The sequence below is a fragment of the Hypanus sabinus genome, chromosome 7 (assembly GCF_030144855.1).
Source record: "Hypanus sabinus isolate sHypSab1 chromosome 7, sHypSab1.hap1, whole genome shotgun sequence".
NCBI lineage: Eukaryota > Metazoa > Chordata > Chondrichthyes > Myliobatiformes > Dasyatidae > Hypanus > Hypanus sabinus.
In genome coordinates, this window is record NC_082712.1 from 31257448 (window position 1) to 31273145 (window position 15698).

Consider the following 15698-nt stretch of genomic DNA (forward strand, 5'->3'; position numbering starts at 1 on the left):
CCCAGGTTAAGTGTCACCTCACCAGGAAGGAGTGTTTGGGGCTTTGAATGGTAGTGAGGGAGAAGCTGTAGGGGCAGGTGTAGGATTGTCCCACTTGTGGAGATAATTCTCACTTTATAAAACATCAGAAGAATTGGTTTATTCTATTGTGATATTGGTTGGCAGCCACTACAAAGCATCCAGGTACCAAATCTTTCATCTTCCACACTTATTGCTTTTATGCCTGTGCTACATGGCAGAAAATATGATCAGGTGGAAAATGCAGTGGAGAAAAAGGGTTAAATTACTTTTCAAAAGAACGTACAGGAATTAATTACTTACTGAAAGGTGGCTAAAAGTGCAAGGAAGTCTGACTGGAATAATCTTGTCAGTTTTGCTTCAATCGCAGTCATTGTGGAACACAGACTGACACTCCCCTCATTGTTAAATCTAGAAACAAAACGATGTTAAAAATGAAGTAATTTGCTTAATAAACTTATAAAAAGATATAGTCATCACTATCATTAAAATGTTGATGTCCTTGTGGTGGGACACCCTGAAGTATCTGTTATAGCCCACAGAGTGTGTTCTGTCCATCCAGAGTCACAATGAATACAATCTTCACCACACTGGGGGAATTCAATGAGCAGTACTTTTCAGACCTCACTAAATGCTCTGGCCCCATTAATGAGGAATCCATTCATCAAAGGGGCCTACATCAACTATATGGTGGTACGAGCACTGTGATCTTAATCAACAATTCACAAGAGACCCAAAGTAATTACAAGGATGGCACATCAGCAACTATATTTCATTAGGAATTTGAGGAGATTTGGTATGTATCTAAAGACTCCAGCAAATTTCTACTGATGTACCGTGCAGACCATTCTTACTGGTTGTATCGCTGTCTGGTATGGAAGGGCCACTATACGAGATCAGAAAAAGCTGCAGAGCGATGCAAACTCAGCCAGCTCCATCATGGGCAATATTCTCCCCAGCATCAAGGACATCTTCAAAAGGCAATGCTTCAAAAAGGCGGCATCCATGAAGAAGAACCCCCATCACCCAGGACATGCTCTCCTCTTATTACTACCATCAGAATGGAGGTACAGGCGCCTAAAGACGCATACTCAATGTTTTAGGAATAGCTTCTTCCCCTCCACCGTCAGATTCCTGAATGGACAATAAACCAGCCCATGAACACTACTTCACTATTTTTGCTTTCCTTTCACACTATTTATTTAATTTATCGACATATAAGCCAGGCGGAGCTGTTTCTACTGACAGAAGGGGCAGACGCAAGTCACTGGCCTTGTGGCTATGCCCACTCACGGGGAAGGCTTCGGGAGTAAACCCCGAGGGAAAAATCCAGAGCTGGAGTCCCTAAGGCAGTCCTATATTGAGTTCAATGCTGTCTGACAACTCCTGCGACACTGCTGGTACCAAACTGTATCAGTCTCTGCCGTTCCTTTGGGTTCATCAGATGTGTGGAGAGGGGGAGCTTGCTACGTGGGCAACAGCTTGTTCTCTATATCGTATTGCCCAGGCTTGCATATCCAGAGAGCAAGGACGCAATATCCATAGTTAACCCTGACGGACAGAGGCCTCATCGTTATATATTATTGTAATAAGACATTTGTTATGTATTGCATTGTACTGCTGCCACAAAATAACAAATTTTACGACATATGTCAGTGATATCAAACCTGATTCTGATTCAGATCCAGCCTCAGTACGAACTGTTGTCAAGCAAGGTATGTCATTACCCAAAGACTTCACTCATTTTATCTTGCTCTAATGCCTCACTTCACCTCCAACATATTTTCTGCTAGAGTGCAGCTAATTTGTAGCACTAATGGGAATCTGTTCAACCAGGGTATTGGCCCAAAATGGCGACCGTTTATTCCCCCCCCCCCAATTAATGATTTGCTGTTGAATCCATGTCACTTCCTCTCCAGAGCCAAGGAGAGGAAGTGACATGCCACTACCAACCCATCTCCACTGTACACCACTGTCCTCTGACACCAAAATACTCCACGGAGTTCCTTGAAAATTTAGACCAACCTCCATAACTCAGGAGTGACCCTTTAGCAGAGCCAAGTTATGAAATCCACTACTGCCTCCAAAGTGCTACCCCAGCCTTTGGATGTCTGAGGACAAGAATGCTTGAAGGTCACGACTTCAATCACAGCATGGAGTTCATGGTCAGCAATGAAGAAGGGATCCTCAACTTCATGAGCCTGAGCTCATTTCAGAGGATGCAAATTTGGAATATTTTACACGTACATAAAAAATAATTTGCCATTGAGCCAGGTTTTCAAAATCTTTTGTGTTATAGTGTAAATAATGGGATGCTGTAATCCTATTTAGAAGCCAGAAGAATAAAACCTAGTTTGCACACAATTTTGGAAAATTTCAATGCCAGTCAGACCCTCAATAGTTGTTGAGTGTTATCTTGATCATTGTTCACAAAATCTGAGAGAGCCTGACATTCTTTGTTATAGCAAACATAGAATTAAAACTGAGCTTGTAGGTGAACCACTCCAGAGCTTCACAAAGCACTTCACAATCAATGACGTATATTGTGAAAGGTAACCACTCTCCGCAGCAAACATCCAACTCCAACTCTGCCGTAAAAATGGTTACCTGCTAATTCATTTTCAGTCTGTACAACCTTGAAAAGTAACAACAATAATTCAGAAGGAAACATTCGTGTGCAAAAGAATCCAAGAAATTCTTATGGCGAGAATAAATCTCTACATCAATGTAAATGTAAACTGATGGTAGAGAAAATAGTAAAGTAAGCTGGCCTTCAGCTATATGGAGACCTGATCAGTATGCCAATTTTCATTGAAAAAATGTAAAATAAACTGAATTCACCTCCCTGATTTTTGTCTACATGCCAAGTAACTACATTTAAGCACACGTTCCCTGCTCTCCATCTCTAAAACAAGCAGAACAACATTTTGTGCAGCCTCAGCTTAAACTTTCAAATTGTATAACAGCATGATGCCACACATCAGGACTATTTTGAATTGCCAGACGTCTGGGAGAGGAATCACCTTCCTTTGGTTACTTTTCTAAGTTGACATTAGCGGCGATAGTATCAAGATGTGATACAGAAAGTTTTGCTTCCCGTGGCAGAAATGACAATCTACTAACTTGTGTTTTGGGTTGCTGAGAATTTTATGTGGCATCCCCTTCTCACTTCGGTCTTGAAAGTTTCTAAGAAAGTCAATGTACTTTATCCCGGCTTTGCTGTTTTCAAGATTACATCGCGCCAGGAAAAGGCTTAAATGCTCAATTTTCAAATGCAGTCCAAAGGTTCCCAGGACAGACAGGAAGTCTCTGTGTAGTACCTGGCAATTCATATATCAAAGAAAAAGACTTTGTGAATTTATAGCAGTCATTCCTGAAAGAAATAGTAAATCAAGTTGCTAATACTGTAAACTACCGAATACAAGGTAAATGGTACAAAGTAATAGGGATGCGCATATTTCCACAAGGCATAGTGCCTCCGCAGGTTTGACAATGGTAACCAGTTTCAGAGTAGCATTACCCTAGCCTTTAATGAGTGCATGGTGCCTGGATGAAATAGAAATCCTATAATCCCACAACCTAGAAGAACATCTGTACAAGCATTTTGTTGTGAAAGTTCTCCTCCAAGTCATCACTTTAATTTTCCTATAGAGCAGAAGACTTTAGCTGTATAGTGGCTGGTAATAAATGTTATTTACTTATCACAGTAAAGAGAGAGGACACTTAGCCCACCAGGTTCGTTCTGGCTCTGATCCGACCATTCCTGTTTGTCCCATTTCCTCTTTCTGATTTCCTAGTCGCCCTGCAATTTTTTGCCTCTCTTAAAAGACATGAGCAGAATTAGGCTGTCTGGCCCATCTAGTCTGCTCTGCCGTTTCATCATAACTGACCTATTTCCCTCTCAGCCCCAAACTGCTGCCTTCTCCCCATATCCCTTCATGCCCTGACCAATCAAGAATCTATCAATCTCTGCCTTAAATATACATAAAGACCTGGCCTCCACAGCTGCCTGTGGCAATAAATTCCACAGATTCACCACTCACTGGCTAAAGAAATTCCTCCTCATCTTATAGCTGTTAACACCCCTCTGTTAGGAGATTCAAAAGGGAATTTTTATTGACCCGGTGTTCATATTGCGTATCTTTCCACAGGTGTTGCCTAACTTGCTGAGTGTTTCCACATTTCCTGTTTTTGTATTAGATAAAGGAATTTTCATTGCATAACTGACACAACCCACTATCAAACTCATTCTGAATCAAGGACCTAAATTTTACTGTACGGTAAGAATGCCAAAAAACAAAAGCAGAATTAGGCCAGACAACATCATGAGCATGTTCCCTCACTGACTAAGTTTTTGGAACTTCTGTGATCTACTGTGTTAAACTGCACTTCATGAAAATGTTCTGTGAAGGATAGAGAAAAGTGAATTTCAGTGTAGTCACGTCATCTCTTTGTAGAATTATCACCAGGCAATAAGGGAAAGGTAGTCAATGCTATTCTGTCACCCTTGTTAATGTATGAAGACAAGTTAAAAAATACTTCAGCACAAATTGTTTCACTTTATTTTGTGACCATAAACTAAGTGCGTATAGCACAGCTTGACATGAATGTGGAGGATTACTTCACCATTAACAATACTTATGATTGCCTACAATTTGATTTAAATTTTACAATATTACATTAGTCACAGGAAAGAAAAAGAACTCTTAAATATTTCCTACCTTGCCTGTCCTTTCAGTGTCATACTTTTCAAATTCTTCTTTCATAAGGTTATAACCTTCCCTGAATTTGTCCTTCAGCCATTTTTCAATATCAAGAGATGCTTTTCTCTCCTGCTCTGCTTTGCTCAGGGTCCTTGTTGGTCCTGCGGAGAATACTGAAGAACCCATGAGAACCAATAAATGCCATTCTCAGATGCACCTACGTTTCAGAGAATCACAAATTATTTGTATCCTTTTAGGGAATGCAACAAAAGCCAAAGGGCCATTTCCACCCTGTGTTTCTACAAACATGTTAAAGCTGTGAGCTTCCTGATTTCAGCTGGGAATTAGTAGTTGAGTATTGTGGTTATGTGATCAAATTTGTATTCAGGTGCCTGATAAATTAGTAAACCGATTTATTGCATGCAGATTCTTGGATCATCGAGATCTCTTCTAGGTAGAGGCAACCCATAAAAGAGTGACGAGTTGCCCTTTAACTGTATGGGGACTACCATCCCAGTGGGAAATTTGCTTTTGGCTCCAGGGAAAGTTTAAATTAGATTGGCAGGTGGTTGGACTCAAGAGAGCAAAGCCAATGAGAAGACAGGAGTATGTGTAGCAACCAAAGAGTCTAATCCTAGCAATCAGGATAGTTAGTCATGTTTACAGTAAAAAGGCAGATAAAGGCACTGCTTGAAATTACTTCTATTTCAATGCAAGTAGTTAAGACAGACGTGACTTCTAGGGACAGGAATACTTTGGCCATAGCAAAACATAGCAGAGAGAAAGCCTGGCAACTCAGTGTTCTGAGATGCTGATGCCAGAAGAACGAGTAAGTTTGGAGGTATATTGCCTTTTTAATAAAGGAGGACATGATAGCAGTGCTTTAGAGAGAACATTCTTGAGGGATCATCTAATGAAGCGATTCAACTAGAACTTAGAAATAAGAAAGGGTTTGTCACCTTGGGTCTAGTATAGACCCCAATATTCAGTAGAAATTTGAGGAGCAGATGTGTCAAGAAGATGCACTTGGTTAAGAGAATAGCAGGGTATTACTGATGGGAGATTTCAGTTTTCCTGGTATCAGCTGGTATCAGAATACAAAGAGCCTGCCTGGATGAGCGGAATTCATACGGTGCATCCAAGACAGTTTCCTCATGCGGTACAGTATATTGAGATACTGTATTGCATGAGGAAAGGGAGGGAGCAATACTGCATCTCTTCTTAGGGAACAAGGCAACCCAAGTAATTAAAGTGGCAGATGGGGAGCACTTTGGCTCCAGTGACCACAACTCTATTTGTTTTAAAATAATTATGGGGAAACGGGTTAAAGTCTGTACTGGAGCAGTGCCACCATGAAGGCATTAGGCAGGATCTAGATGCATTGACTATGGGTTGATAATGAATCAGGTTACATGAATTGCAAAGAGATTCCTGCCGCTGTCTGTAAGGAGTTTGCACATGTAATGCCCTGGTTCATATTTTTACTGTTATGCCGTATGAATTTAATTTAGCAGTTCTGTTAGAGCAGTCTGTTCTGCTGCCAGCCTGTTTGGGTTATTGTTGAAGATAAGGAATGTGTGCCATCCAATTAGGATGGTAGAATTAGGGGGAGGTTTTCTTGGTGAGGGACACTAAGGTTGGTCTTGGAGGTTTTCTTTGGTTTGGCAGGAGATGAAGAGAGAAGATGCTGGGGAGAACCGGTCGTAGCATACGATCCAGTGGGAGAACTGTTTGTTTGAGGTGAACTGCAAGCAACGTTCGGAAGGTGATATGAGATTTCCCGCTGATCGAGGGCCCAGTGTGTGAGTGACAGAGAAGTTCAAGATGAGCTCCAACCTGTGCATGTTTGATAGTTCAATTAAAATGGGCCCTTTTCTTTTTGTTTTTCTTTACTAATCCTTTAGTTAAGATTCATAAATATAATTCCTTTAATTGTATGCAGTGTACTGTCTGTTATTTCATGGCACTAATTTATATTGGGTAGCAAATTGCTCAGCATACATACAAACCAGGGTTTGGGGAGGGAGAGCCGGCTCAGTCTCACGAGTTTAGAGGGACTGGAGAATGTTTTCCCTAGACTTACATAGCCAAGGAAACCAGGGGGTTTCACACGTTCTACCTGTGACACTGTGGGTTTCCTCTCTGTGCCCCAGTTTCCTCCCACAGTCCAGAAATGTACTGGTTGGTAGGTTAAATGGGTATTGTAAATTGTCCTGCGATTAGGCTAGGGTTAAATCAGAGGTTTCTGGGCAGTGTGGCTTGAAGGGCTCCAAGGGCCTATTCTGCGCAGTATCTGAATAAGTAAATAAACAAAGTGCAGAAGAGATTTACCAAAATAATGGCAGAGGTCAAGGTCTTTAGTTGTGTGGATAACCTGAAGTTATGCTTGAAACCAAGGGAGTTGCTTGGGCTGTCACAAAAACCGAGATGACTGGAAACACTAAACTGATAAAAGTAGTTTTATCTCTTTTTTCCCCCAGTTCTGATGATGGGTCCACAACCTGAAATGTTGGGAGATGGGATTAATATGGAAGATCATGGACAAGTTGGTTCAATGACTTCTTTCCATGTTGTACTACTCTATAATTCTCTTTGGGGTCACGCTGGACCCCCTAAATCCTCCAATCTTCTCCCACATCCAAATTCATACAAGCTGGAAAGTTAATTGGTTACTTAAAATTGCCCCAAATACAAATTTAGGATAGTGTGGGGTGTGAATAAGAGTTGATGGAGATGAGGTATGCACCCTTCCTATTTCTGTGTTTTATCTATATATTTATACTTCATGGATTAATCAAACACTTACCTTGTGAGTCTTCAAAACTCATTTGATCATATGACTTTCGAGCAGAGCCTTCATTATTGTGCATCATCCCATTCCTATAGTCATTTCCAAGTTTCCTCATTAGAACATCTCCTTTAATAACACCAAGACCATCAATGTCATATCTGTTAGAAAAGACAGATTACAGAGATGAGCCATCTTTGCTCATATTATTAATCTGGCATGGGTTTCATGAGTCAGATCAGCAATTATAGGAATAACTGTATGCACAGAGAGAATCCTTCTGAAAATTATAATATGAACTGTCACAGAGTCTATAGGAAATGTTGATTTTGGTGCTAAAATAAAGAACTGAGACTACAAGTAACCCTGTAGTCCAATTTATTAAAGTTGCACTGGGCCATCTCCTCTCTATAAAAGCAAAGACACAATGCTGATACTTTATAAGGCATTGGTCAGACCACATTTGGAACATTGTGAGCAGTTTTGGGCCCTTTTTCTAAGAAAGGATGTGCAAGCATTGGAAAAGGTCCAGAGGAGGTTTAAGAGAATGATCCTGGAACGAAAAGGTTTACATATGAGGAACATTTGATGGTCCTGGGCTTGTATTCACTGGAGTTTAGAAGAATGAGGGGGATGGGGCCTTATTGAAATCTACCAAACATTGAAAGGCCTGAATAGAGTGGATGTGCAAAGGATGTTTCAAAAATTGAGAGAGTCTAGAACCAGAAGGTGGAGCCTCAAAATAGATAGGTGTCCCTTTAGAACAGAGATGAGGGGGAATTTCTTCAGCTAGAGGACTTCTCAGAAGGCTATTATTCAATGCTGTAGCTGTGTGCTAGTCACTAGCTGTATCTAGAGTGCTAACTGTTTGAGATTCTTAGCTAAGAACAATTAGTTCCCTCTGTAAGACAACATTAACTGGTTCATAACAGTCCAGATGAAAAGGATTAAATGGTCTGTTTGCTGTGCTGTTTTTCTGTTCTTTAAGCAAAGGAGACAAAACCACTATTTCTATGTTCTTATTTCAGGAAAATTCCTTCACCCTTTGGGTGGGGAAGCTTTGGAATTCTTTAACCAAAAGGTCTGTGAATGTTTGGTCACTGCGAATACTCAATAAAATAACAAAACCATGGAATCTGGGATTAGCACTAAAAATCATGCTGATGAAAAAGATCTGATATAATCTTACTCAACAATGCAACATGTATGAGAGGCTGAACATGCATGTGTGGGAGGGAGGGAGAAGTGTTTGCTTGACTGCTGTTGTTTCATTGCTCGTTGTTGTTCTGCCAAAATGTTGTGGGCACGTTACGTTGGTGCTGAGGTATGTGCCGCTGCTTGTTAATGAAAACAACACACTTCACTGAATGTTTCGAGGTCCATGTGACGATGTACATTTAAGCTGACCTTTAAAGCTGATCTGTCTTTGCTAGGTGACGTAAGGTGAGGAGTTGAAAACTGTTAATTGTGAGCATCAGCCAGCATAAAGACTTTGTTGGATAGAATCTTCACCATATGGTCTGATGTCAAATTGTCAACTTCTTTTTTAAAAAATCAGTTTTATGATGTTTTATATCTTTCATCACGGGTCTCTTGGGGGTCAGTAGTGATATTTACCAATATAATACACCAGGGGGCAGACCTCACATGGGCTGACAGATCTAATGCTTTACAAATTGCTATTAAAGGCAGTTCTATTCACTTGTGTTGTACTGTAAGGAGAAGGGTTTGGAATCACACAAGAGACTGGAGGTGCTGGGTCTGGCATTGCGTTGTTTTTGAGATACACTGACAAGGACAGATCTTCCACCTAAAATTGCATGAGACTTTTCTGTGCAGGCCATCCCCCAGCACATCTTTGGCTGGGTGTGTCGGTTGTTCATGCAAATGATATATTTCACAGTATGTTTCAACGTAGCTGCCTTAAGAAATCTGAATCCGAATCTGATAGTACAAAACAAGACTTAGATTGATAAGGAAGTCTCTCAGGGTGAAGGAGGGCCCCTGTATTTTATCAAGCTCCATGTTCCCTTGAGCTCTTATTGGGTCAATGACAGAAATCACTGATAGCTAATCTCTGCATGTAAACTAGGATGCAGTTCTCTTTATGCATCTTGGCAACATATTCAGGTGATGATAGTCCTTGATGAGGATGGTTTGGACCAAATGCTGGAGTATGCGAAGCAAGGATCGAGACACAGCATCAAACTGGATCGAGAACCGAGCACAAAACGAACACAGGATGATATCACTGGTAGGGCTTACGATTGAGCACTTTAAATACTCAATTCTTGGCACCCAAAACATGATTGCCAATTAGCAGGACGGTCCTGATTCTTTGAAGGGGCCACACCAGCTAGCCATATTCTGGGATATTAGAGCATCTAAACCCCAGAAGCTAATGCAGTTGAGTGTGTGTCGGGATAGGACTGCCTCCCATATGGTCGATTCCTGACAGCCCAGGCTGCTCAGAAAGATGATGGTTGTAGTCATGGATGAAGGCTGGATCCAAGATGTCCCTTTCAGGAACCCAGCACCATTTCTCAGATCCAAATCCTTCCCAGTCCATGAAGAACTGCTGAATACCCCAAACAGTTCGTGAACACAAAATTCTTCTCACAGCGAAGACCTGTTCCCTATTGACAAACCCAGGTGGTGGTGGCACTGATAGTGGTGGGGCTAAGGGGCAGGTGTTCACAGGTTTTGATGTAGAAGGTGGTATTGATCTTGAGGGTCTTTGGGCACTGCAAGTTGTAAGCCACTGGGTTTACTTTCCTGAGAATCTTGAAGGGTCCAATGAACTTTGGCACCAATTTCCTGGACTCCACTCGGAGAAGCAAATCCTGAGTTAACAGCCAGACCTGTCGCCCAGGCTGAAAAGCTGGTCCCTGTCTTCTCTTGCAGTTAGCCTTTATGTCAGCCTTCTGGCTAGAAGCTAACAAAATCTCCCTTGCCCTAGTCCATATCTCCTTGCAGCATCGGACTAGATCTTTAGCCACAGGAACCCTAACTTTGGCCTCCTGCTCAGAGAAGAGTGGGAAAGAAGACCCAAACTGGCATTCGAAAGGGGACATCCTGTGCGTCAAATGCCGTAAGGTGTTGTGGGTGACCTTTGTGCACATCAAAAGTCACATGACTTGTCCGGTCTTTCAGGGGTTAGGCACCTTAGGGTTCATTCCAAATCTTAGTTCACCCGCTCCGTTTGGCCATTGGATTGCAGGTGAAAACCAGAGGAAAGACTTGCTGTTGCCCCAATCAGCTTACAGAATGTCCTCCAAAAACTTGATGAAAATTGCATACCTTAATCCAACACAACGTCTACTGGAAAACTGAGGATCCTGAAGACTTTGTGCAGGACAATTTTGGCCACCCCTGCCACAGACGGTGTTCTACCCAAGACAATGAACTTGCAGGCCTTTGAAAAATGATCCACAATCGCCATGGTAACTGTCTTCCCCTTTGAAGGAGGATGACGCATGCCAAAGTCCATGCAGATATGTGCCCATGGTCTGTCTCGAACAGGCAGAGGGTGAAAGAGCACTTGATGTTCGGTTTGGGACTCCTTATGTGAGGTGTACACCTTGCATGCCTGTACGTATAGATGGACCTCCCTCATCATTCCAGGCCACCAATGTCTTCTCTAATGAACTCAAGATCCTGACAATCCCTGGTCAAGTGGTCATTCTCGACGCATGCCCCTGCTGAAGAACCTGAGACTGGACAGAACTAGGAATGAACGAGCTTGGAGAGCAGTTCTGAGGAACCTCCCCTTGTGCCTGGGCCTTGCGAACAAGTGTGTCGATTTCCCCAACAAATCAGCTACTATCACCTTGGCTTAGGGCAAAATGGTGGTAGGCTGCTCCTCCCATTCAGGTTCGATGAACTGACGGGTTGAAGCATCTGGCTTCTGGTTCTTTGACCTCGGGATAAAATTAAATTAATTAAAAGTTAAAGAACAGAGACCACCTGACCTGTCTGGAATTCAGTTTCTTGGCTTTCTGAATATAAGTCAGCTTCTTGTGGTCGGTCCATGTGATGAAAGGGTTCTTGGCCCCCACAAGCCGATGACACCATTCCTCCAGAACCAACTTGACCGCAAGCAGCTTGCTATGCCCAATGCCGTAGTTCACCTCTGCCAGGGATAGCTGCCTGGAAAAGAATGCACACAGGTGCAGTTTGCTGCCCAAAGGTATCCATTTAGACAACACTGCACCCACTCCGACATCCAAGGTGGCCACCTCCACAATGAAGGCAAGGTCCAGGTTAGGTGTAGGCAAAATGGGAACTATCATGAGCCACTGGTTGAGCTCTGCAAAAACAACCTCCACTTCAGTAGCCCAAACAAAAGGGCCCATGGATCTCTTGGACGAAACTGTCAGCAGAGTTGCCACTGTCAAAAGTGGTTGCTGGGAGCAGACCCAAATGCAAGACACAGACACTGAAGTACTAGGAACTGGAATGGACTAGAGTTATGGATGGGACAGGACACAGACTAGCAGCTGGGATATGAACACAAACTTGGGCTAGGAAAGCGGGACCAGGACGAGGAACTGGGAGCTTGGAGCCTGGGCTTGGACTCCAAGCCAGAGACCGGACAAGGACCCAGAACCTGGGTCTTGACTCGGGGTCGGACTTCGGAACTGGGCGAGGACATGATGTGGCTACAGGACTGGACATGGCCTGGAATCTTCGAGGCTTGGCTGCAGGACTAAGCGATGCTTAGGTTTTTTGAGGCCCTGGCTGCAGGACTAGACGGGGAACTCCTGCACAGGACAAGGGACATGGACAGGACAAGAACCCGAAGCCTTGACTCGATCTTGGGACACCTGAACACGGAGCCTTGGTCTTGAGAGAACAGGAACACAGGGACACGGAACACAGAGCTGGGACCACTCCTTAGGAACAGGACTTGGGGCTGGGGCTCTACACAGAGTCAGGACCCCTCCTAGGCAGCAGGACGTAGGGCCAGGACTCATACACAGAACACAGAGAGACAGTTCCCAACACAAGGTAGTGGAAAGCGGCCAGTCCTACCTAGTGAAGGCGTGGACACAGAGATGGTTCCAAACAACGATAGACATTTCCTTATCTAGACACAGCAAGGCTCCAGTCTTGCTCTAGCGGTAGAACAGCAATGCAGGTGAGGACGCAGGCAAAGCTTCAGGAAGGTGAAGGGAAGGGAAGGGAACAGTCCAGCCCAAAATGAGAATCAGGTGCCTCAATTAGAGCACCCAACAGAACAAGGGACAACCGGAAAACCTAGAATAAGGAACGATGGATTGGACTGTGAACCGGAATGCGGACTTCACGGACTGGGCCATGACAGCCACAGAGTTGAAGTTTCTGATGACCTTTTGGTAAAAGTTGGCAAATCCCAGTGATCGTTGGATTTGTTTCACACTGGAGGGTTGTGGCCAATCTCGGACTGCCTGTGACTTACTAGGGTCCATCTTGACACTGCCAATAGAGACGTTGAAACCCAAAAATAGAATGGTGGTTATGCGAAATTCAGATTTCTACAGCTTGCCGTTAGGTCCATGATCAGGAAGCCTCTTCAGGATATCTCTGATGATGAAGATGTACTTATGGAGAGCATCCTGGAGCATGCCGTTTATAAAGGCCTGGAAAACTGCAGCATATTCACAAGGCTGAAGGTCATGACGAGGTACTCATTGTGCCCTGTTGGTGTGTTGAATGCCACCTTCCACTTGTCACCCTCCTTCATGCGAATGAGATTTAACATACTCTGCAAGACCAGCTTGAGAATGCTCTTGCCCCTTGGAGAATCTCGAAGGCTGTGTTCATGAGTGGAAGAGATTAACGACTCTTGACTGTTATGCGATTCAGCCCTCTGTAATCAATGCATGGCTGCAGGTTCCCGTCCATTTTCTGTACGCAGAAGAAGCCAGCAATGGCTGGAGAGGTGGAGGGATGAATGAATTCCAGAGCAAGAGCCTCCTTTATATACTCTTCTATAGTGCTTCTCTCCAAGCCTGAGAGCGTATATAGTCAGCCCTGTGGAGGACAAGTATCAGGCAGTACATCTTTAGCACAGTCGTAGGGTGGGTGCGGTGGAAGAGTCAAGTCCTTGGAGATGGGAGGGATTTCTAACAGATGGGGTGCTGCAATTAACCCTGAACCTTCCTCTGAGGTTACTCCTGAGGCTCCTTAAGGGTAATTCAGCAGAATCTCCTCCAAAGGTTCATAAGAGTCTTTAGTGAAAACAGGCCAAATCACAATCCAAATCTTCCTTCGTATGCTCAAACATCAGCAGCGAGGTGCAGCAAATTGTCCTCGTGCTCCCGGGACTAGGCTCTAAAGGTCGCCATCTTGGAGGCTTCCCCTTAGGTGAGACCTGGCAACCAGCCCTTTAGCCTAACTGCTGGAGTTCCAGAGTGCTTGGACTTCTCCTTGGCTTGCTACTGAACTGGAGATCTAGTTCTAGCACACCTCTGACTGGACAGGGTCATGACTCACATGGACTTGTTGGCTGGAGCTGGCTTGTCTGCCCTTGAAGGCAGGACTGTGTTTCCTGAAGGCTGCAGGTTACTCGAACAGAAGTCTGCCCCCTCGTCGGCCGCTGGTCTTGAGAGAGACTGGGGGGTCTGTTACGAATGTGGAGCAACTCTGGGGGGCCGAAGGGTGCAAAGTCGCCCCCGCCTTTTTGAGAATCGCAGGATCGCTATTATTTCGGGTCTGAGACCCAGGAAATGAGAGAGGTACACATCATGTCAATAATGAGAGAGGGAGACGCAGGATCACAGCAAAAGCAGTTGTTATAGACAACGCAGAATACACAAGGTTTGGAATGTCTCCTAACAAAAAGCAGAATGGAACCACTGATTACTGCTATTGTCTCTTGAAGAAGGAATTGTGTATTGAGTACTGTACTATTCATTGAAACCCCTCAGGGGACAACCAGAGTGGTCTGGTTGAGGGATTGCATCATCCCAACCTGATTGACATCTGAGACCCCGTGAGTAAGGATAAAAGAGTGGTCTGGGGAACACCCCTTAGACACACCAGGAGAAATGCTAGAAATCCAGTGACAGCGTTTTATAGTGAAGCCGGTGAGAGCTCTTGTGTGTCCTCTCTTGCCTGGGTGGCGGGCTCATCACGGAAGAACGGTTTAGCTAACGGAGAGGTCACACTTGAACAGCCACAACAACGAGACACCGACGGATCGAAATCATAAAGGAAGGTTGGCAAAACACTTAGCGGTAACTGTTCCCATTCTTATATCTCTCTCTCTCCAACAATTGCAACACAGCGGCAAACAAACGACGGCAGCCGGTGTGAACTGAAGCGAACTTTATATTTCCATCGGACAATTCATCATCCCCTAGACAACGATAGAGCTTGTTTCTTATTGATTATTATTATACCCGCACTTTTAGGTTTAGTATTGATGACGTATATTATCTGCATATTTGCATAGATATTATTTTTGTGTATTTTTGCTAATAAATACTGTTAAAAATAGTATCATTGGACTCCAACGGACGCCTCTATCTTTGCTGGTAAGTAACCCAGTTATGGGGCTCGTAACAGGTCAAAAAGCCAAGCCGAAAACATACCTTCTTGCAATTTCTGGACCATAAAATGATCCTCCCTTCCATTTCATGGAAGGTTTATTCTGGGATAGCCAAGAGTGTCAGAGGTTTTTGAGGAGACTCAATGATACAGAAACTAATGGTATTCCTAATGTGCGGTGACCCAGGCTAGTGCTCTTCCAGTTAGAAGAGAGATAATGAAGGGCACCTTTCTGTGCCCCGAAGGGAACCAGGATGACTGGAGTTCAAACACTAATGAGCATTGAATGAGGAAGCCGTAGCAAGATCCCGGGTCAACATCAACTGGCTTTACCAAGCAACTCTAGATGCCCCCTTGTGGAAGTTGACAAAATGCTACCTGGAGTCACTTATTTCCAGGCTCTGTCTGGAAATCTTGCTGTGGCTGGCCACAGCAGGCAAAAGACTCTGATACCCCATTGGGTCCATACTGACTCAATTGTACTGTGACAAGAGTCCTTGATGAGGATGGTTTGCACCCAAATGCTGGAGTACCCGAAGCAAAGATCAAGACACAGTATCAAACTGGATCAAGAACTGAGCACAAAATAAATGTTGGGCAATATCACGAGCAGGGCTTAGAACTGAGCACTGAGGCTCTGTTTGTGTACTCTTTAA

At 43.8% G+C, this 15698-nt stretch overlaps 1 protein-coding gene across 2 annotated transcripts in view; it reads right to left on the reverse strand.

Annotated features, from left to right (window-relative positions):
• Positions 1 to 15698, reverse strand: part of si:ch211-197n1.2 (EF-hand calcium-binding domain-containing protein 6) — a 68676-nt gene that overhangs the window by 36365 nt on the left and 16613 nt on the right. For both annotated transcript variants that reach the window (XR_009513061.1, XM_059974371.1), the window contains exons 7-10: positions 7528 to 7670; positions 4740 to 4894; positions 3142 to 3338; positions 322 to 429 (exon numbers count right to left, since the gene is read on the reverse strand). Coding sequence is in view for 1 of the 2 variants with exons in the window: in XM_059974371.1 (XP_059830354.1) it covers positions 322 to 429; positions 3142 to 3338; positions 4740 to 4894; positions 7528 to 7670 (603 nt within the window). In the remaining variant the exon portion in view is untranslated. The remainder of the gene's footprint in view (positions 1 to 321; positions 430 to 3141; positions 3339 to 4739; positions 4895 to 7527; positions 7671 to 15698) is intronic.